This window comes from Temnothorax longispinosus, chromosome 10 (genome assembly GCF_030848805.1).
Source record: "Temnothorax longispinosus isolate EJ_2023e chromosome 10, Tlon_JGU_v1, whole genome shotgun sequence".
Lineage (NCBI taxonomy): Eukaryota > Metazoa > Arthropoda > Insecta > Hymenoptera > Formicidae > Temnothorax > Temnothorax longispinosus.
In genome coordinates, this window is record NC_092367.1 from 19,807,389 (window position 1) to 19,830,318 (window position 22,930).

The 22,930-nt window shown below is 35.4% G+C and overlaps 2 protein-coding genes and 1 long non-coding RNA gene across 6 annotated transcripts; 2 read left to right on the plus strand and 1 right to left on the minus strand.

Moving 5' to 3' along the window:
• Window positions 1-55: 55 nt before the first annotated feature.
• Window positions 56-14,812, minus strand: LOC139820756 (superoxide dismutase [Cu-Zn]). 4 transcript variants are annotated; one of them, XM_071791267.1, is made up of 6 exons: window positions 14,682-14,812; window positions 13,811-14,280; window positions 4,937-5,015; window positions 4,131-4,343; window positions 3,641-3,891; window positions 56-1,072 (listed from the first exon to the last, which is right to left on the minus strand). In XM_071791267.1, exons 3-6 carry the CDS (start codon window positions 5,000-5,002, stop codon window positions 964-966), a joined length of 639 nt encoding a protein of 212 aa, XP_071647368.1. In that variant the 5' UTR covers window positions 5,003-5,015; window positions 13,811-14,280; window positions 14,682-14,812; the 3' UTR covers window positions 56-963. The 4 variants fall into 4 exon arrangements, 3 of the variants coding, with proteins under 3 accessions (XP_071647368.1, XP_071647370.1, XP_071647369.1); XR_011734102.1 differs by lacking the exons at window positions 56-1,072; window positions 13,811-14,280; window positions 14,682-14,812 and adding exons at window positions 1,966-2,448; window positions 2,713-2,872; window positions 8,608-8,741; XM_071791269.1 differs by lacking the exons at window positions 13,811-14,280; window positions 14,682-14,812 and adding an exon at window positions 8,608-8,686.
• LOC139820764 (uncharacterized) lies at window positions 10,217-13,950 on the plus strand. The gene is made up of 2 exons (XR_011734107.1): window positions 10,217-12,140; window positions 13,209-13,950. It is a non-coding gene; the product is annotated as an uncharacterized lncRNA (long non-coding RNA).
• Window positions 14,813-17,451: 2,639 nt separating the features above from the next.
• LOC139820755 (superoxide dismutase [Cu-Zn]-like) lies at window positions 17,452-22,480 on the plus strand. Its single transcript, XM_071791265.1, has 3 exons — window positions 17,452-18,453; window positions 20,880-21,104; window positions 21,711-22,480. The coding sequence occupies exons 1-3, from the start codon at window positions 18,280-18,282 to the stop codon at window positions 21,963-21,965; spliced, it is 654 nt and encodes a 217-aa protein (XP_071647366.1). The 5' UTR covers window positions 17,452-18,279; the 3' UTR covers window positions 21,966-22,480.
• Window positions 22,481-22,930: the final 450 nt, after the last annotated feature.

The window sequence follows — 22,930 nt, forward strand, 5'->3', positions numbered from 1 at the left end:
AACAATTTTACAATTAGGTTTGAGGCAAATCGTAATAACAGAAAACAAGATGATCTTTACATTAACCAAGAATTTTATTTCAACAAATATAACTTTGTTATATAAGAAGCGTTCACAATAAAGAAACATCAATTGAAAAAAGTTGTACACAGAAAAAAATTTGTGATTTAATTAATTAATGTGTCTGCATTTTAAAAATCGAAGAATATAATTGTAAACAAAAATGTAGCTGTATACTAGCCTAGGTTTACCCTGCAAAAGTGCGCGTTACGAATACAAAGAAATCATAGCATCATACTATATTAAGGATACAAATAATGAAACTGACTATATCGTAAACAACACTTACAAGTTGACCAATTATATTGGATGTAATTCTTAATTAACTAATTAAGTAGATGCAATATATATTGCAAATTGTAATATGTAATTCACAATATATAGATATATATTTGACGCACATTAGACGCGTTTTAAACAAATTATTTTTCATTCAGACTTATGGTGAATTAAGTATTTCTAAATAATATTAATATTGCACAATATATAAATATATTAGTATGAAAATTTTCGTTGTATCGTTATTTAAGTTAAACAACTGATCTTTTAGTCGGTATTAATCTGAGCAGATAGTTTGACGTTTTACAGATACTCGTACATTGTAAATATAATTAAAATCGAACTACTCGTCACTGACGAGTCGTCCAGTCGTCAGTTTATTCCAATGAGATTTATAGTAATCGGCCGGTAAGTCACATTTACATCAAAATAACGATCGCTAACATAACATAACGCTACTCCGCGATGCTCTATAACTGATTAAAATTTTGTCGACTGCTAATATTGTTGACGAATAATCGATGGTCACAGCTCTCGTTGTTCGTCAGTTCGAGATGTAAATGCAAATGCAATTTACTTATCTTTGAACAAGACACGAAATTACTTGGAGCTCCCGCGGGATCGTTAGAACTTGAGATGTTGATAAGTGGCGATGAGGAAGAATATCACAAGGGTCGATACGCTCGGTGTAGTAAATGAGCCATGAGAACTCCACTTGGCGTACGGCGGCGACCTAGAAGCAACAACATTGAAGAAATCAATAATTGTATTCGTAATTGAATTGTGCAACATCACGTAAAGTACCCGACGTTATTACAGGTATTTCCGGAAGTCACAAAATAAATAAAATAACGCAGTTTTGTGAGGTGAGTTGCGTGCATCGCCTGCCACGGATCTAATTACGTGCAAAATGCAATAATGCACATACGCTGAGACCTGAGATTTGTATCTATATTTAAATGAAATGCAGTCCACATTTCGATGCATTGCATAAATCTGAATTCCAAATTACACATAAATCATATCGCGATTGTGTTGTGGTAGTCAGAAGCAAACAAATATCGCAAGCATTCTTGAAAACATTAATATTTATTGGTGTTACTAAAACAACAAATATATCAGCGACGACATACAACAAAAGTAAGCACATAAAATACATTAAAAATGTCGGTGCGACTAGACTCTGTGCTAAACAATATAATGCGTAGAGATTTATCAAAGAATTTTTTAGAAAAAATTTATATTTTAATTCTAATAATAATATATCTGTATAGTGATTTTTTTATTATACTTTGAAAGAGAGAGAGAGAGAGAAAATATATTAACAACTTTTGCGATTAATATAAGATGCGATATTTATGACACTTATTATATACGGTCGTCCTGATATTACTTTTGAATAATTATTATGGAAAACGGTGATATTAACTTTTCGGACTTTATTTGTATTTCATAGAGGAAGCTCGTAAATTATCAAAGTATTATCACCGTGCCACTTTATTAGCGTGGAAACATAGTCCGAGAAAAACAGAGATTAACCGGCTCTCTTAACTGCGAAAGTGTATAATACGCGCATATCGTTTAAATCTAAACGTGCATGATCGTGAAATAATTCATAGAGGAGCATTCTCATTGCGCTTACAGCATATGTATATTTTGTTTAAAATATTTATATTTCCCTCATGGTAACACAAAAAAACGATCGGACAGAATAAATGTAAGGAGGAATATATCAGGGAAACATAGAGGAACAAAACAAATTGTTAAAGTATCATCAACAGTTTACATACAAAAGATAGACACGCTACGAGTCAACAGTCAGAGAGAAAATTACATTACATTTACATAGGGCACTTGTCGTTCCTACTAATTCTACGTCTATTTCTTAGTTTTTATTACAAATAATAAAGATTTTTTACAAATCACATAAAATGTATACGACACAAAGCGTTTTACAAAGGAAGAATCGTATAGGAAGCAACACTTCAACAATATTGGTTCAATCCTAATCAAGGTGAATTTCTAGTCAAATCTACAAAGTGATATCGATCCTTTTTGTTTCTCCTTCGTTGACCGTTGACATTTTCCTTGGAAGTACCTCAGATTTTTCTGTAATGTGCAGAATACAATGTGGTGCGGCTGTTTATTTTCGCTTTTGATAATTCTTGTGAAAAAACGCGAGGACTATTGATATTATATAAATAATATTATAATATCATAATTATAATAATGTAATAATATAAAAGAGGTATTACATTATGTAGGTATAATTATATTAACATTATCCTTTCGGAAGTGGCGCGCGGTCTGTGAGACCGCACCAATAATTTTTCTTTTGTAATTTTGTTATTAAAATATCTCGTTCTTTAAGACCTTTTGTATTTCCGGGGGCGGGGGTGACGTGTTCGTCAGTCTACCGTCAATGCATCGCCGTTGCATCGCATGCGTATTCCCCAATTACCGTCCCATTAACCATGCGGTGTTATATAAGGCCTCACCGTCACGATCACTCCATAAAATATATTTACGGATCCTAAAATTTATGTTTTAGTATGATTATTGTGTGTGTGTGTGTGTGTATGTGTGTGTGTGCTATTTCATTATTTTTGCTATTTTAAATGTTTATTGTAGTTATTAGTAATAGCAAAGAAAAGAAAAATATTTTTGTGTTTTTCGTTATAAAAATTTCTGTTCCTAAATAAGAAAATGCTAAAAGAAAGAGCTATTGTAAAAAATTGATCAAAAATATTATTAACATATGGAAACTTGAGTATTCTTTATTATTTTACAAAGTTAAGATATCTCTCTTTAAAAATAAAAAATTAGAAAATAAAATTTTTATTTTACTTTTTGCTATATATATTTGCAGTCCCATAGACCGCGCGCCACTGCTTATGTACTGCCAGGGGATCCACTTTCGAAAGGTTATAAATATATGAGCGATTTTATAAACGGCATTAGAAGATCGTTTACTACACTAAATAAATATATTTTTTATCGGTAGTTGTAATAATCTTGTCTAACATCTACCTACTACGCTTACACAACAAAGTTAGGACGTACGTGAACATTTAGCGACAAATAAGCAACAAGCAAATAAAAGTAAAGAATCTTATCCTATATCTTTTTACCCGAAATCTGAAAATAATTGCATTATGAATGATATACGTTACATGAAGAAAACTACAAGTTTTATGTCCTGTGAATATAGAAACACGTGAATACTAAAAATCATATGAAAAATTGATATTGCAAGGCGTAAACAATGAGAAAAACATATATTCATAAATCGATAACCTACTCGATGCCAACGACACCACAGGCCCAACGATCGCCAGAATTTCCGGTTGTCGAAGAGAGAGAGTTATTTCCTTTGCCAAGATCGTCCTCGCCGGAGTGTACAACTATAGACCGTCCCAGGATGCTGTTCGATCCTCTCAGCGAGATAATGTTGTCAGTGATATTTATTGTCGCTTCTCCCGCAGAATTGGCCTGGATATTTCCTAGATCGCCGACATGTCGGACAGTATCTTCCGGGGCGCCGTGAGTGACCTAACGCCGAGTTAATAGTATATAGCCGAAAAAGTAAGTCGATGAAAGACTATCATAAGGCAGAAAAGCCAAACATTAATGGTCTTTATCATAAAATACAAAAGACGAGAGATAGAATTTTATCAAAAGTGAAAATTGTCCAAAGAAGGAGTAGTAATATATATAGTAATACATATAGTTAATATAAATTAATTATTATCCATAGCAATTAAAAAGAATCGATTGCTGTGGGAGCTCACATTCTCAGGGTTGAAGTGCGCTCCCGCAGATGTGCAACCCATGCTCAAATCTCCCTTCTCGTGCACGTGGAAACCGTGTGGCCCCTCTGTGAGTCCATAGATCTTGCCGGTGATAGTAACAGGTCCATCCAGAGGAGTCTGAACGATCTTCAAATTACCCGTGACATTTCTCACGGAGGAAAATGATGTCAGGCGAACGACCGCTATCAATTCCTAATCGAGTCGATTCGATACGATCAGTATAATTACAAAAAATAACAGCTAGTGCTTTCGAAAAATAGTACGAAGTTTTAATCAAAGCAAAATTTTTTTAAGGAAAAAATTAATTAGACATTATTTTGTCAAAGATTTATATCTTTTTTAAGATCTTTGATTTTTTATGTTAAATATTCTGGGAATTAAAAATTGAACGAAAATTCTGTTAAAGTAAGGAAATGAAAAAAATAAAATTACATATATTCTTCTGCTTGTCCTAATAACATTAATTACAACTTTTAAAATATTTTTCAATAAAATATACTTTTTTTTATGACAATTTTAATTTGGTTAAGGGATTTGTAAATGAAATTTTTGACTTTAAGAGCGCATTAGATATTCTGCAATTCACTCATTATTACAATCTCTATGAATGTCACGTAATGACTGCTGTCCAATTTGGAACTATGTCATATTATCAATTACAATCAACGCTCGTCACGGTAATAATTCATTATACATTATAATGCATTGGAAAATCGATTGATAGTTTATTTATTATTGCGGAAATGGATTAATACGTGCAATATTCGGATTATCGTATTACGTACCTCTTCTGCCTGTGTAGCTGTAACAGCTATTACAGCTGCAAATAGTAACACAACCATTTGACTCATCGTGCGTATTGGGCTGTAAATATAATAACAGAAAACTGATGACATATCAATATAACGTACATAATATCTTTTTGCTATCTTTTGCTCTTGTTTTTTATACATTTTATCTGAAATTGTCGCTATCTTTTAAAACGTCACAATTACTACTAAATGTTGCAATAATAACTTGAAACTTTGTAGTAAAAAAATACTTCCTTATTGTCAGCATAAAACAGTATAAGAGATATGAATATACACTCTAAAAAAAGTACGTTTACAATATTTTATACATCGCCTTTATGAAGTGTATATTTTCTTATAACAAATATAATTTTTGAAAAATGCAGCATTTCGTTATGGTGAATACACGATTTACAGTTTATAAAAGAAGATATAGATGCTCAAACAATCTCAAAAATTGTATTCAGGTAACCAAATAACTGATTATGAAATATCCATTAAGAAAAGATTGGCAATTTCCGACTATGGATTGAGATCCATTTGCGCATGCCTCACGTACAGAAATATAATTTAATCGATCTAGAGGCCGGTCAGATGAACCGATTAATATTAACAGTAGCCTCGCACGTAAAGGATAGTAATCGATAATCCGTGCGACGCAGTTTTTGAAGCGTGGCCGTGTCGCGCGATTTAGGAAAGCACACATAATTCCTACAAAAAGTAACGTAGGTAAATTAAAATGAATGTGTTGACCAGGTGAGGGCAAATTTACTTTCACATCACTTTATATTATTGAGGAATATTACGATCGGTCAATCATATGAAATTAGCGAACTATTTATTTCCCCCTATTACACGTATGTCAGATGTACACATATGTACAATCTATTTTTTATTATTAGTCGAAGCTGTTAGATGACCTTCGTGATACGCACGAACTACATTCTGATGTCATACATAAGTTTCTTGGTATGTGTGCTCGAGGTTAATTAAAAAGATTATGTAATTTTAAGAAATTCTACAAATCATACGCCCATGCCAAGTTAAATATTGAGTTGAATATCTCAGATTTGCATTATTTTTTATCCAGACATTAATAACATTATAATGTACTGAAGATAGAGCGTAACGTCATCGCATATTATTCAGGATAATTATTAATCATTATAGAATTTATTATTTTCGTGTGACTAATTATAATTAGCTACGCAAAATGCAAGAGCTACAAAATTATGTAAATTTATGTAAAGCTATAAGGCAACATTATCGTGTGGCTGACGCAGAGTCATCGGATATTCCAGGTTCTTATCTATATATACTTAATTTCAATATAACTTTCCTTCTTGTTATTATCTCGTTGATAGAGAATATTTATATTTCTTACCCATACCCCTATTTATTTTATTTTTGATCTTATGCCGCTCTCATGAAATCTGTATCTATATTAGCAGAAATTATCATTTTTTTTCTTACTTTGTTTCGTAAGGAAAATATAACTTTCCTTGTTAGTACGTTATAAAATACTTGACGTTTCAAGTTGTTTATCAATTTGCATATTTCTTTTCACACCCAGTCTTTATAGAATACGAACGCAAGTTTATTGGAGATTTTCTTGTCACTTTTGATGTGATTGGCTTCAATAAGAACACTTTTCTTATCATCATTATTTTGCTCGCATTTTATAAAATACAAACATTCTGGGTATTTTATCATTTTTATCGTATTTCTTCTACGTACTTCACCTTTCTCATTACCTCACCTTTCTTCACTTCGATATAAGTATATATATTTATTGGAAAGGTTCTTATTAATATTATATTAGCATAAGACGCTACTGGTACTTTGCCTCTCGAGAGCATTTCACAAAGCAGAATAGATCATAGCAGATTTCCTATCAATTTCGAGATGTATTACTTTCTTAGTTGTTATTGTTTTGAAATTATCGCTATAATTATTGCGATATTATAAAAAACTGATTATTTATCTCGTATATATTATTATTACAAAAATTATGATTATTCCGATTTGCTGGCGCTTTGCGAAATGTGTGCGTGCAAACGCCAGCTGGAAAGTTCACGGTCCAAGGAGTAACAGCTCAGTCCGGTGCGAGTGCGAGTCAATTCAATAATACGTGTCGCAGAATTTCTTTCGTGACCAGATACCGCGAGAGGTGGGCAAAAGCACCGTGAACTCGGGAAACGTGGAGCGAAGAGCTTCCAAGGAAATATCGATTCATGGCGAAAGGTGTTCGTTCACAACACCTGCGCGACTTCATCGATCAGTGTTATTCATGCGTTTTAACGTAAGCACCGCGCGAATTGATGGCGCGTTTCGCGGACACCAAGCGAGTACATAGTACATACACACAGCGATGTATTTCTATTTCCATCATGGGACCGGCTTTACACGTCATGCACACTCCGACACGACGTATCCATCGGCTGTTTCTATATTGTGTTAGATTAATCAGGACTTATGCGAACGTCTTGTTACATTCCCACATTTCCCAGAATTAAACGTAATAAGTTGAAAAGACTTTACAGCGCAAATAGCGCAATTTCAAGACGGTATTAAATATATGTATACAATCTAGCAGAGGTTTAAGAGGATAAGCTTGCAATTTAAAAAATAAAAAGGGTTGAGAATAAAATATTAGCCCTTAATTCGAAACAATTCCAAATAAATTAATAATGGAAATTTACTTCAGGAATCTGAAAGTAATGTATTCATTCTTTTACATTATAATTTTTATATAATATTTTATAAATATAATTATATATTTTATCATTTTTATATTATTAATAGAGAAATGCGATAAAGAAATGGTAATGTACAGATTTACAGAACATTTAGAGAAGATTTTCAAAGAATATATTGATATATTTTTCTTTTTTCCATGATTAATCGGAAACTTTCCGTTAATGAAAAATGTTACAGCTAATTAAAAGCTCATAAAGATTTAATTTAAGCCGTTATCTCTTTCGAACATTAAACTCCAATAAACGGTGCAATTGACCACGTAATTACTGAATTTAACATTAGCGTATCTACATCGCGTGCATAGATATCGACGTTATGGATTAACGTGTTATTCTCACGAACCATATTTCTGTCAGATATGCGTGGCTTTAGTTATAGTGGCTGTAGTTTTGCATTTCCACAACAACACGTTATATCTAGTAGCTCGACCTTCTATAGCGAATACAGATACAACCGTAATTTCCGAAAAAATCCTTCACCGACATTGAGATTATTTATGCATCGCCTTTCAAGTAAATTCCATGTAACCATATGTAATATCGATTCGCTTTATCGATATTACGATAATAGCTACAGCTCGAGTTGGACTTGCGAAATTTCGTGTGGAAGACAGAAATGAAAAACGAATGTCGAATCGAGGACCGAGTGATTTAGCTGCATGATTAGCATGCACACGCATAAAATTTCGAAAACTTGCGAGGTCAGTCGCGAGATAAACTCGGGAAGGAGATAAAATTGCAATTTGTTCGAAACCAAAAGAATATTACGTGACGATTCGCCTCACGTTCACGCGATAAATTGGATTGCGCAACGGTGCATCTGTCGCAGCATGGAGTTTCGAAGCGCGATAACACGATCGGCCGGAAAAGGAGCATGCCATGCCACGAAAAGTGAAAGGAACCTACCGGCGAGCGGGCACTATTTTACTGGGCACTGAATGACCGAATGACTGACTGGCTGACTGCGGATGCTGGGCCCATGTTCCGCTTATATTGGCACGGTACCCCCATGCGAATCCCCCACCCACGAGGTAGACAAATCAGTCGCGAACAAGTATCTTGTAAATGATCGTGCACCGACGACACCGGCGACCGGATGACCGTCGAAGATAACGGAAGATTCTGGACCCTCCGCCGGGTCTCGTGCCCGGCTTCTTTCGCACAATTCAGCCAATCAAATGGTTGCATAATTGAAGATATTGTTAAACTATGATAATTCTGCAACGACATGACATAATTATCAGCTCCAGATAGAGAGCAGCAAAATACTGTTACAAATTGTTGTAAAATAAAAAAAATATAAGATAAATATAAGATGATTGACACTGTCTGGCAATGCCTGATAAAGGTCGAAATGTATGAAATATTAATCATTGTGTCAGAAAATATTTTCGAGATGATTATCATGGCAGTTTCGTATTTTATTATAAAAGATAGGAATAAGAGAAAGATGGGAATTTCATATGTATTATATTCAGGAATGGCACACGTGATTGCTTAATTAATAATCGCGAAAATCCGTGACGTACATTATTCGGATGTGTTTATTGACTTGAGTGTTAGCAGGTTAGTTTTGATTAGAGCTGACTGTTACAAGGAAGCCAGCAATGCGCCACACAACATACGTGCCATTTAGATTAATAGGATAATAGAGAAAAGGATGTTAGATATTCACGAACGGAGCTCTCGGATCTGTTCAAGTAACCAGCTACAGTAAGTATGTCACTGACGAACTTACACGAAACTTGTCGTCGTCGTGAGAGTGAAATTAGCATTATTAGCAATACATTAACACTCGTAAGGAAATCACCGAACATTAAACCTGCCGTTTTCGCACGTAAAATCGATCTATCAAGCTCGGCAATGAGCGGACGTTTTATTTATTACGCGCAATAAATATCGTCTGTATATAAATCGCGATTATAAAATATTTCGGGATTGTAGACTTTATTTTAACATTGTTCTTCTGTTACTAATATTTTTAAAATATCGAGGTCGCGGTAGTTTTCCATTATAATATTATTTTTATAAATATTGAAAATCTATAATAGACACTTTGTGTTTAAAAAAAGCGGATGAAGAAGAAAACAATTGTACTTTTAAATTGTACTTTTTAAGGAGTAGCTTTAACACTTGTAACATTCCGCTAATCTAAACATAATCATTTTACAAGCGAGAGAGAAAAAATGTTCTCGGAATCTTGCACAAATAAAAACGAAAGAGCTTTTTTAACAGTGTTTTCTTATTTGAATTAACGATGTAAAGTTCTTTTTTGCATTCTCCTTTGCGCGTTATCGCATTTAAAGTTTTTTTTATCTTACAATTAACTACTGAATATGGATAATAGGACATATGATTCATATACGTATGTCATGGTCGTTCGGCTAATGCTCTACTTTACGAAATTAAGACACGAAATAATAAAAACGCGTATATCTCTCCATAGTCGCGTCTATCATTGATGTTTGAGTGTGGTGAATTCAAAACTGATACATAAGCTACGTAACGTTCATTTTTATCGTAATTATCATGCTAAAAATAAAAGTGTGACTCACATGATTATTATCAGAAATAATTTGTTGTTGCGTCTCTTCTTGTCTGGAAACCTACTGTAGCTGATATCACAACTCCTCGCAATATCTTCGTCGTCATAATTAATATAATAGTGTTGTGATATAATCAAACCACTTGGGAAATAATTTGTTTACACTGTTATTTTTTAAAACTTATCCGCGTTCTACAAATTGCATTTTGCATTTCACGAATTTTTCAACGTGAAATATCAGACGGGACTTATGAGTGAAATTTCTTGCCATAGTTTTATAAACATATGTTTTTCATGTTTTTGATGTTTTATAGAAACTTATTTCACATTGTTTTTGTAATGAGAAACATAAATATTAAACTTTTCGACAGAATATAAGTAAGTAATACTTTTAAGTTTAATTTTTTAATAACAAAAATTTTGTCGAAGTACATAATTACTATTAGTATTGTGCTAAAAATTATTACAATATTTTATAAAATAATGGACATCTTAAAGTAAAAAGATTTCCAGCAGAGATATGTCTGAAAAATTTTGACACGGCAATCTTGTTTTTTAATATCTCGTCTAGATGTGTCAAACGATTTTTTACCATAGCTTTTAAAAATTATTTATGAATTATATTTGTCAAATTTTTCAATCGTATTTTGAGAAGAATTTTGCGTTATTGAAGATCGATCGATTTAGGAGAAAATTATCATGAGTTCGAATTAAGAGCGCCAATTTTTATTGTTATCGCTCGGCAAAAATCCGAGCAATCAAGGTGTATTTTTAAGTGAATCGAACAAGATTGATGGACGTTTATAGCGCATCTCAACGAAGTGGGGATAATTGTGCTTCGGATTGAAGTCTCCTTTGTGTGCCTGGATTCTCTTTATAAAGGAAACCGGATATTGCATTTGTAGAGCTCTGATTGGCAGTCCAGCTACGCAGTAACGTTTTGCACAATTGGGACTTTGTAATTATTATTTCCGACCGAATGTGTATATAGACAGAAAATTTAATTAATGGTGCTTTCGCAACGTACAAATCGGGAAATGTCGCTCGCTCTGTCTGGATTTCATATTAAACCGAGCTGCAAGGGAATGAAATATCGATGTTTCATTCATGCGCGACAGAAGTTTTGCCATTTTAATTACAACTTTTAGTAAAAATATGTAATAACGCATAAAAACACATAATTAAAAGATATCAAAGAATATCTTTCAAGTATGATTTTATATTTAGAGGGTACTTTATTTACTATTTATTTATTGATTTTTATTAATCTATTCTTATTATTATGATTTAATCATGATTTTTCTTATTGCATATTCAATATTAATTGTTATTATTATTTAACCTATTGAAGTTGCATAATTATTTTTAAATTAAATTAATAGCATTTGAATTTTGTGATTAAGTTGAGTGCTATAATATAATATTTTCGTGATGCAATAATTATATTATTAGGAACTTTTGCTCAGTGTAAATTACGCCTATCGATTTTACATGCCTAAGAAACATTTGAAGCATTTACTCCGATACTCGTGCAATTATAGGCAACTTATCCTTGAGGTATTATGATTGATGTAATATAATGCCTGAGAAATTGATCAGAAATTGCGAAAGCTTATTCATCATTGAACGCAATCGTTCAACAATTACAACCAGTTTTATCTCGGAAATAGTGTACAGCGCGAGCGCAAAGATATTCACTCTGGCCGACGTGATATGTCGGAAAATAAAAAGACATGCAACTTCGTAAAACGTCGACGTCGACGTCGAATGTTAATGTGGCTGTCGCTCACAGGAACAGCGCTAGACACGTTGTAGATCAAAAAATAAGAAGAAAAGGGAAAGCCCGTTCGACGCGAAAAGATTATGATATGATTTTTATTCCACGGCACGGCTGGTGAGTGAAATTTTCTGCTGAAAATTTTTTGACATCTCGTTTAACAGCCGTAACAGAGAATCCCTACAGTTATATATTCTGATTTTTAGAATCTTTTAAATTTATACATATTATAAAAACACACGAGTGAAAACGTGTTTAAAATATTTCGGGTAAGAAATTATAATGTAGATTTCTTGTACAGATGGTTCAGATTATTTAAAAGTTGTCAACATATTTAAATTACTGAAAATGCAAGAGTAATAATATTACATTTATATTATATTATTGCAACAAAAAAATCGATTATAAAGCTAAAAACTACTGCAAAAGATTTCTTGGACGGAAATCTCGTTCGCGATACGTTTTAAAAAATATTAAATCTGGTGTATGTAACGTTTTATTAAAACGCACGAAGCCTCTTTTTATCACTGGAACGATCGTATTACAGTATAACGTATAATGCACAATGCCGCCTAACAATGAATGTTTCACGTAATAAATAAGTCATCAAGATAATCGTGCTTTTGCATATGTTTGCCTGATATTGTATTCTCTAACACGAGACTTATTTTACCCTCGTAAATCCAATATACGGCAAATACACATAATCGAATAAAGTACTGAGAAATGCGATGTACTGAAAGTATAGCTGTCAACACCCAATGAAAAACAATGATAAGATTTAACGTGAATGTTGAAGTATCATTCAAAACAATTTAAATTATATATGGAAAAATACTAATTAAATATTAATTAATAGATTAAAAATGCAGATGTATTTACTGATTGCATTGCAAATAAAGGCGCGGTACTTTTTTATTCCGTTCTTCTTGCGCGCTCATATTCTTATTCCTCGCTTCATTAACTTATTGTTAATTAGACGTTATAAGGAAAACCGCAAGTAGTTTGTCGTTACTGATATTACAATTTTAAATTAAATTCGAAGGATATATTAACGACGTGTGATTAATGTTTAATTCGATTGCAACGTTGAAGTCGCAATATCTATATATAAAAGTACACGTGTAAATATGAGTGCACCATGTATCGCAATGTAAATAATTAATACTCGTTCTCGTTCTCAAGGTACTCGATATCTTTGCAAACATCCGAGAAAAGTATAAATAAGCAAGCCTGGCCAAAGTTAACAAATGCCTCTTGCTCTGAAAATAATCGAGCTCGAAATTGTTGCGGAAAATTCCAAAAGTGCACGAGGTACGTAATTATGCGATCTAATTATACGGGTGATTACTAAAACAGCATGAGTCAACCTTTTTACGAATGAGTCAGAGACGTTATCTTTTCAAATGATACATTTATTTTTAGAAAAATACGTCTCCAATTTAAAGAGCAATTTGCAATGATTCATATTTTATTCATAATAATTTTGTATTAAAATTTGTTTAACCATCGATCGATAATTTCTTCTCACTCCAAATTTTTTTCTTTTTTTTTGTGCGCCGAATAATTTTTACCAAGTGAGTAAAAAAGATGATAAAAATTTTCAAAAAGTTGATATATAAGTAATTGTAAGATTTACGGAGCATGTCATTTCTCTTCTCTCAATCGCTGTTCTCTTTTTAAATTTTCTTTCTAATTCGCGATATGCAAGCACTGTATAATCTGCAATCATTTCAACTTTTTTTAACGTAAATTATTCGACGAAAGAGCATTCTTTTCTTCCTTACCTTATGAAGACTCTGCTTCCACGTGACCAAGACTCGTCTACCGCAAACAGCTGCGAGCGCGACACTACTTTTCCTCGCTATTGCTTCACTGTGTGACGTACGTTATCGACGCACACTCGCGTAGATTATACGTCTTAAAGCGTCAAGCATCGACTGCGTCTTACAACGGAGAAACTTGGAGAATCAAGTCCGTAACAGATACACGAGCCGCGAGAAGACTGACGAGAGAAGAGAGTCGTTCTCTCGTCACTGGCGTTATCGCGATTAAACGACTTTAATGTCGGTTCCTTTTCAGAGATGGGCCGCTCTCGCATGTACCCGATCGGTCGTCGACCCCCTCTTAGGAATCCCCTGATCCCCTCTCAGGTTTCTCGGTAGATTCTCTCGATCTTCTCTCTGGCAATGGCGACTCGCTACTCACGAAAAATATTCCGCGGAAACCTTCCGGTCACAGTCTGCCGACGAACTGCCTGGAAAAACGATCCGCGATAAGTAGACATACATATGTTATCTTTTTACAAGGCAACAAACGAAATTGAAATGTCTCCCTCTTTTCCTCCAGTGATAATATTCAAGTCGCGCATTCTTATCTATATACTGCTTTTCTTGCGGGAAAACGGAAAAACAAACGCAAATTCTCAAGATTCAAAGTCCCAATAAAAACATTACAAATAAATCGTCCATTAAGTAATTTTTTTCAGTAAAATAGTCTTGAAAATCTTGTTCTTTTGTCATGCAAGAAAGAACAATGTTTAAAGTTTTTAATCATTTTTAATTTTCCCACCGATATCAGTTAAAGTGTGCTACAATAAGTGACGCGCGAAATATGTCGCGAAATATGAAGTATGAAATCTTAAATGCACTACTCAACTGATGAATGATTGATTAACGAGTTAAACGAACAGGGAAAAGTGTAACAACGTTCACAGTAGCACTAGTCAGAAGAAACTGAAACCTATGAAAAACAGTTATGATGCTCGCCTTCCTTAAACATTTACGAAGACCATTCGTATATACCTACATGTACACCTTTGTATCTCCCCTCTTCTAGAGCATTAGTCATTATAGCACCAAGGTTTCACGGGCCTTGTACAATGCGGTTTATAGATAAACTATGCTCCGATCGAATTGTGTCGCTTTATAACGCTTTGCTCAGATTCTCACTGTTGGGAAAACGAGGTAATTTCACTTTAATCGCACTAGTAAACTTCATAAACTGAAGACAATATCATTTCGGATATAATGACAATTAATTCTTACTCTGAGATTTTTTTCTGTAAAAATGTTCAATAGATGCTATTGAGACTGATCGATTAAAATATTTTCCAAGAATTTTTTTTCTAGTTTGCATTAAAAACAATTTATTTTAAAAAAGTCGAAGCTTTCCTCTGAGTAGGTGCAGACTCGACGCGAATTAGCGAGAAAGTTAAATCCGACTGACAGATCAGCGATTCAAACGACGATAGCTAAACATCACCAATGACGAACGGGATGATTGACAAGGTTCTCTTGCGCAATAATTCCTGTCGATCAAAACGTGAAGACAAACCGTTGCTCCGATACCGCGACTCTTTTCATTGACATACTCCACACTCTTGTGGCATTGCGCTGTAAAGTGGCAATGGCGTAGACGTCGGCGTCATGAAATTACGACGCACCTTTACGCTTCGCTGCCTTGACCCTGCGGATTCCTTCTGCTGCAAGATAAAGATTACTTTGGCCGTTTCGAAGTGCGAGTCTCCAACGTTGCTGTCAAAACACATATCGCGGAATATCTTCGAAAATAACCTTCGATAATTATAATGACGCTACGTTGCTCAAACAGAGATAAATATCTCGTAGAAAGTCTTTATCACCTTGTATAGAAAATTAAGAGTATGCATTATTATCGTTGAGCTCAACATTGTAGAAAAATCAGCATTTGTACCAATCGTAACGCAATTGTGAATAATTGTGTTAATTTTTAACGTTATAAGTAGAGAGAAACCTGCGTAAATAGCATTTTATAGAATCTATATAAAATCTATGTCTCGAGATTTAGGTAAGATATGAATTTAATAAAAACTTGCATATTTATTAATTTTTAATTGTTTAATTTATAACTGTTGTTATTAAAATTACCAAGTTTATTTGATTATTTCAAATAAAGTTTACAATATATAGTGGCGATTGCCATCAGTTTCATCGTTTCACGAAGGTCAACTCACGAAGGCAATCATCATCACACGGTCGCACATCGGAAATGTTCGGATATAAATGCAGTTTTTTTATTTTATTAACGCTAAATGTGAAACAAGTTTTATTAGCATTATCTGCGGTTAAATATTTAATGTCATCTGCCTTCAAATTAATGGAGAATTATACTTAGCAAATTAATGGCAACGCTCGCACTGTGCTCTGTCAATAGGTATTAATTAAGGCCTCTCGGATTTGTTTGCAGCTCAAATCTTATTAGGTACATACATTCGAAATCATTCATTAGAATTGTATCTCTCGAGATCCATCTTGAGGACGCCTACTATTTCTATCCGGCCGTGCTTGACCTACACTCGGATGTACCAGGTCTACAGCCTCCGCCTCGTGTTTCTTCTTTTCCTTTTCCTCTTCGTCCTCCTCCTCTCGCTCCCTCATCTTGCTATCTCTCGTTGTTTTCCACGGATGAGAGAATTTTATTGTCACACATAATCATAAATCATCATTTTAATGCGATTAAAAATACGCGATGGACGCAGCGCGTCGTCCGGTGCACTGCGTCGCATTTCCTGGGATCGGATTATGGCATCTTCGGAATTGAAGAACACTCCTCGTGGATCGTTAGCACGCATCATGAATACGCGTTACCGCGATTCCGCGACTGCGGCGACATACGGTTCTCGTTTTTGCATGCAAATGCGGATGATTGTAACTATGTAAGTAAAACTCGAATACCGCGTTTGGAATACTCAGAGAAAACGTGCAACGTGAAGCTCGCGTTTAATTTGTATGAATAATTCGCTAAATAACCTTCTGATAAAAATTTAATATAGCGTCGATATTAACAGTAAAAAATCGATTAATATTCATGACAATATCGAATTTCCTGCACGAGACTCATTAGCTTTTTAATATTCAAATCAAATACCGTTAATTAAAAATATATACTAATGTATTTTGCCGGCAGCGTTATTAATTATTCTATCAGTAACGTGGGATTCGAGTAACTCTATTGTTTTTTCCACGAGAACATCTATCACAAAATGTAATATACAGTTCTACATAAATTTTTAATCTCATTTAATTCCTCATTCAAAATTAAAAATATATTTTAGCCATATAGATAAAAGTCTACCAATTAATTATCACTCTGTCTTTTTTCTCTTCTCGATCTACATTTATTTTCAATATTTCTATAATTATACTGTTCCGAAATTAAACTACTCTTTGCTTTTGAATGACATTTTAAATTAAACGTAAATTATAGCGATACATCAATGATCGTTTACAACGCAATTAGTTTATTCTATTATTTTCTGTAATTTTACTCCTATATTCGAATCAATTATACCGCCCTTAACGATGATGAGGTTCACGCAACAGCTGTTCCGGTTGGATAACCACGAAAGTTGTTCGTCCCGGTTTTCGCAGTTTTTCACCTTCGCTTTAGAGTTACTTAGATGACTGTGTCTAGATAATGCCCGCGGTATCAACCGCGAAGTATAAGCGATCCGTCAGCCCGCAGCGAGAGGTGCCCGCGGGGCACGTCTCGCTTTCACTTGGCTGGTCTCGCGCGTGGGCCACGTGCATTGGAGAACTTCATGCGGCGGATGCATGTCGAGCACGGTGATCCACCGAACTGATGTATCTGAAAAGAGGAAGAAGGAGGGACCGGGCAACGGCGTTTCGCGTACGCAATCGCCGATCGGACCGATAGCGATTACGCGATCGCGAGACCGCGTCTCGTTAAATCGGTATCGCTCGTTCGCGATCGAGACCCCCTGGTGCCACAGCGTCCCTCGGCAGCTTGGCACCCAACCTACAACCTGCCTTGTCCTCGTCGTGACTCGCCGATGACGCAACGCATAAATACACGCCACGGGGAATCGAACCGGTGACTTCTAGTTCTACCTCTGCTGCTGCCGCTGCTGCTACTTCTTCATCTTCTTCTTTTCTTCTTCTTCTCCGAGAAGAGCAGTCTTCGAAGAGCGGTAGTCCCGGAGGCAGCTCCCTTGATCGGTACGGCTCCCGAGATCGTTATCGTGAGAAGTGGATGAATCTCGGGCTGCCAGATCTTGTGGCAATTGAGTCGAGAAGGAGGAGGTAGTACAGCAGGGAGAAGGAGGAAGGAGAAACACACCAGGCAGACCTCGGAGAAGCCGTCGGGTCCTGCCGCCAGACTCGTTTTATCCTTCGATCGACTTGGAGGACTCCTCGCGAGGACCAAATCGCTACTAAATATTTCCGGTACGCCTTCGAGACTCCTGGCTCACAAGATGTGGCGGCTATTGATAGTGATCGGTATGATTGCGATCGCGAGGGCTGGGCCGTACGATAGGACGGCGGACTCACAATCAGTGAACGACAGGACGCTGTTCATCAGGAGTTTGCCGGGTTATCCTGGAACCAGAAGCGATCTCTATGAGGTCTACATGGAACCGTATTATTTTGTACGTATTTAAATTTTTTGGTTTTTTTTTTTTATGAATATGTGATGAATTTTTATGACGTTATACGTAATTACGATGATTGAAAGACCTATTTTTCATACACACTATCTTCATTTTACATGCAATAATTTTATTTAATGTGTGACGGAATTTATATCATTTTTATATAATTAACTACTGACAAGCTTGGAATTTGATATTAATCGTTTAATATTAATCGCTTACTAATCATTAAATTGTCGTAATATATATTTGTTTAATATAATTTTTAATTTCTGTAGATATATTGAATTGAAAAATCATTGTATTGTCACTATAATATTATCATAATGTTTATGATAATTATGAAAAAATATTTTCAGTTTCCATTTTTGAGAGAAAATTTTAAGGTAAATATATCAATGTCTGGACACGTACCTATGTCCAGATATTTTCATCATTTTAGTTCTTAAATAAGTTATGACGCGAATTAAAATCAAAGAATCAAAAATAAAAATATTTTTCTTGTATTGTATCTTTATCTTTGATTTTAATTCGCGCTATACTTATTTAAAAACTAAAGTGATAAAGATGTCCAGACATAGGTCTTGAGTGTCCCGGCATTGGTACATTTACCTTAAGTGACTAATGTTACGAATTCTTTATCACACTCACTTAAAAAAACGTTCTAATTCTTGATTAGATAATTGCTAACCATTAATTGATTTCAACCTTTTCACTTTGCATTTCCAACTGTTTCGAATCTCACACGGATCTTTATCGTGACCTGAAATAGATTACGTAATCTTGTCAGACTTGTGCGAAAATGTTCATTGAACATCCTTTCACTTTTCTCTCAAACTTTAACGGAGTTGCTCCTCTTATATCGCCATTCATCGAACTTTGATTTCCCTTGATTAAACTCGGTACATAATTTCGCTGCTCGATATATGTGATTACTGTTGGATCTCAATGCTCGCGGTAATCAGTATCGTTATATTTATAGTCTTACGTGCAAATAACAGCCGTTACAAACATTTCCGCCGAACGTTATTGAAGTAGCAATCATCTGTCATTCGACATTACTTGCAAGACGGTGAAACGAGAATTGTATAGAATACAATAATTTATTATTCATATGGGTACAGAAGGAAAACGCATGAAGGAAAACGAGTTACATTAGCTCGTTTTTATTAATATATATGTTACAATGAAAATTGCATCGATAAATCGAACGATATGTTTTTACATATTTGTTTGTTATTATACCATATTATTTACAGAAATAAAAATCCTATAAAAATCTCAGGCAATTTTTCTATTCTTGATAAAGAAAGTATATATATTAATATTTAATATTTTATTCAAATAAAAATATAAATGTATAAAAATGTAATAGTATTATATACATTAACTCAATCTCGTTTAGCGTTGAGACGATAAGTACGTCGTTTTAAACGACACTCCGTCCGCAGCATCCTTCTCTTTCGTCGCGTGCATCTCGTGTAAACATTTACCATGCGCGTGACTTCTTCATCACTCTGCGACGAACGTGGCGATACAATTCATCGGTTCGTCCATCGCGGCGCGTCTCTATATCATTAGTCATTAACCACATAGTCCATCTTTAATCCTCGGAAATTTGCATAATTAGCCATTAAGTTATTTAAACATCGCGAAGGACGCCGACTGGTGCGCGTCGTTATGCCACGAGGACGCTTTCACTACGAGTGATCGCTCTTCGCCTATGCCCCGTGCAATTCTAACGAAGCGGCGATTCACTTCGGCCGACCTTGCACGCAGTTTCTAGCCGCTTCATCGTCGCCGTAGATTATACCCCTGGTCGCATTGGTAATTGCAGATTTTACTCGTGAACCACAACCTCGCTTAAACAAAAAAGGAAAATAGATAAGACTCGACATCCGTACGAGTCGCGCGAGGTGAATCAAGGTGAGCGCGAGTGGCGCAACTCTAATACGATCCAGTTGATGGATCAAATTAGATAGGAAGCACACCGTTCCCGAGTACGCTACATAGTGTATCACTCGTACACGATTCGCGGACGCGTCATTATCAATTTCCGGTCTTCGCGTTCTCCCGCGGGACTCCGCTCGCGCGGTAGCATTTATGGATTAATCGAGCTATAATCGAGCTGTAACAAATTGCTTCCTCGTAGATCCTCGTAGGTCACGTAGATTTTTGTTCTACTCGGAGTCGCCAGTCTATATGGATTTTTGATCGAAAAAGTTATTTTTTTTAAGGATATTTTAATATTTTATATATAATTATATTAGAGGCCAATTTTGCGTTATTTATCTCTTAAAAAAAAGACACTACTCGTCTATATAATATTTGTCGAATAAAATCTTTTGTTACCTTTACTTTCGTTGACCTTTGTTGCCAATCTATTAACGTCTGAAATAATCGCAATCTTTTGTAATTTGCAGGCAGTCGGTCTGAAGGCCGTGGTGGAGATGAAAGCTCTCGGTGAGGATGGTTCGCCGGTTGACGGGCCTCGAGGGATGCTGACGTTGGAGCAGCATCCCGAAGGGGTCAGGGTCACGGGCACAATCACGGGGTTAAATCCGGGCTTACACGGATTCCACGTGCACGAAAAAGGGGATTTGAGGAAAGGTTGCAATTCGGCTGGCCCGCATTTCAATCCGTACATGGTAACGACGGCATTGCGCGCAATTCTAAATTATGCGCAATCAGTTTATATGATATAAATAAGCATTTTTCTCTCGTCATATGGAAGTATAATATAATACGGGTTTCATGTTACAACATCATTTCTGCGTCTCTCTCTCTCTCTCTCTCTCTCTCTCTCTCTCTCTCTCTTTCTCTCTCGTGTCAGCTGGTCTATAAAAATTATAAATTTATAAGTATTGCAGAGAGATTCACGTTGTGATATTATAAGAGATATAGACGGTAAAATTTTGCGAGATTCCTAGCGTGGGGGTCATGAAAAGTTATCTAAACTGTTTTTCTTCAGTCACCGCTTTCGCAAGTTAATTTTTCCAAGTTAACTTTTCTCGGCCTCTGAGAAAACTAATTCGAAAGTCGAGAAAGTTAAATTTTCAGATTATTTCCCTTGAGTTCTGGGAAAAAAAACTACATTACCGTTGCCACATTGAACTTTCTGAATGCAAATGCGACACGATTAGCAAAAATTGATAGCCTCGCGCCTCGCGAATTGAACCGTCGCGATCTCCCCCGATAACGCGCTCCCTCTCTCCGTTCTCCGTTACGGTAAACGAAGAGTGATTACGTTTCAGGTGAATCACGGTGCACCGAGTGATCCGTTACGTCACGTCGGCGATCTCGGCAATATTGAGGTCGGGCAGGACGGAGTGGTGCAGATCGACGGCATGGATCACTATTTGAGCCTGGTAGGTGTTCGGGGTGCGATAGGTAGGGCTATGGTGATCCACGCGAAACCCGACGACCTCGGCCGTGGTGGAACCGAGGAGAGTCTGAAGACCGGATCGGCGGGCGGACGTGTCGCCTGCGGCGTTATCGGGTTCTTGTAAAAGGATTTTGGTGAAGGGCGAATTCGGCTATTGCATGCACTAAATACGCACTGAAAGCTTAATTCGTATAAAGAGATATACTGCGTAGTACGCAGTATCCTTTGTATATATATTCCGAGTCTCGGCAGTCTTTGTTAAAATGCGTAGTTTAAAAAGGATTTATACAAAGGTTTCAATTATTGTAGATATTCATTACGTAACGTTTATTCATTTGTTATTCATGAAAATAGCATAAAAATTTGTTTTGAAACTGAATATACGTAAAATAAAACTTAATCATGAACGTTTAATCAAATAATACAATTATTATTTAGTTAAAAAGTAATCATTTGTAATATCTCTCCTTTATTGCTAAATTTGTGTACAACAGCCTGCAGATTGTACGCACTAGTGCATCCACCCAAATTCGCTAAAAGAGATGTTGCGTATCGCAACTTTGTTCATTACTAATTTAATTGCGTCCATTTGTACCGATCAATAAATCACGAATATAATCGAGCACCTATCAAATTTTATACGTACACTTTCATTTAATCCTTCGCAACTTGGGAATTGGACCATGTTTGTTGTAACAAGATTTTATTGTAATAGCTTGCGATAGTCGAATAGTCGTCGATACATTTTTCGGTGAAGTAAATACGACAATATACAACATATAGCCAGACAAAATATAGGATCGTATATTAAAAACGCAATCAATGATTCTTGCTAAGCAATCAAAACTGCAAAGTCTCCACGGATCTTTCAAGGATTGTATGCAGTTTATTTTTATACGCGCACAATATTATTACACAATTAAGACGTGACTGAAGCGTCCATATAAGAGGAAGGAAGGAAGAAAAGGGTAAAATCGCAAGAACGAAACGTCGAATATTCTACACGGACGGATCGTTCGCTTCTTCTGGGAATCCACAAGTACGGGAGTCCCGAGTGATCCGAGGTAACAAGAACTCCGGACGCGGAGT

Coding starts and splice junctions, on each gene's coding strand:
- LOC139820756 (XM_071791267.1), bottom strand. CDS start 5,002: ATGAGTCAAATGGTTGTGTTACTATTTGCAGCTGTAATAGCTGTTACA. Junction 4,344..4,936: donor CAGCTACACAGGCAGAAGAG/GTACGTAATACG, acceptor CGACTCGATTAG/GAATTGATAGCGGTCGTTCG. Junction 1,073..3,640: donor TGTGGTGTCGTTGGCATCGA/GTAGGTTATCGA, acceptor TGTTGCTTCTAG/GTCGCCGCCGTACGCCAAGT.
- LOC139820755 (XM_071791265.1), top strand. CDS start 18,280: ATGTGGCGGCTATTGATAGTGATCGGTATGATTGCGATCGCGAGGGCT. Junction 18,454..20,879: donor ACATGGAACCGTATTATTTT/GTACGTATTTAA, acceptor TGTAATTTGCAG/GCAGTCGGTCTGAAGGCCGT. Junction 21,105..21,710: donor CGCATTTCAATCCGTACATG/GTAACGACGGCA, acceptor ATTACGTTTCAG/GTGAATCACGGTGCACCGAG.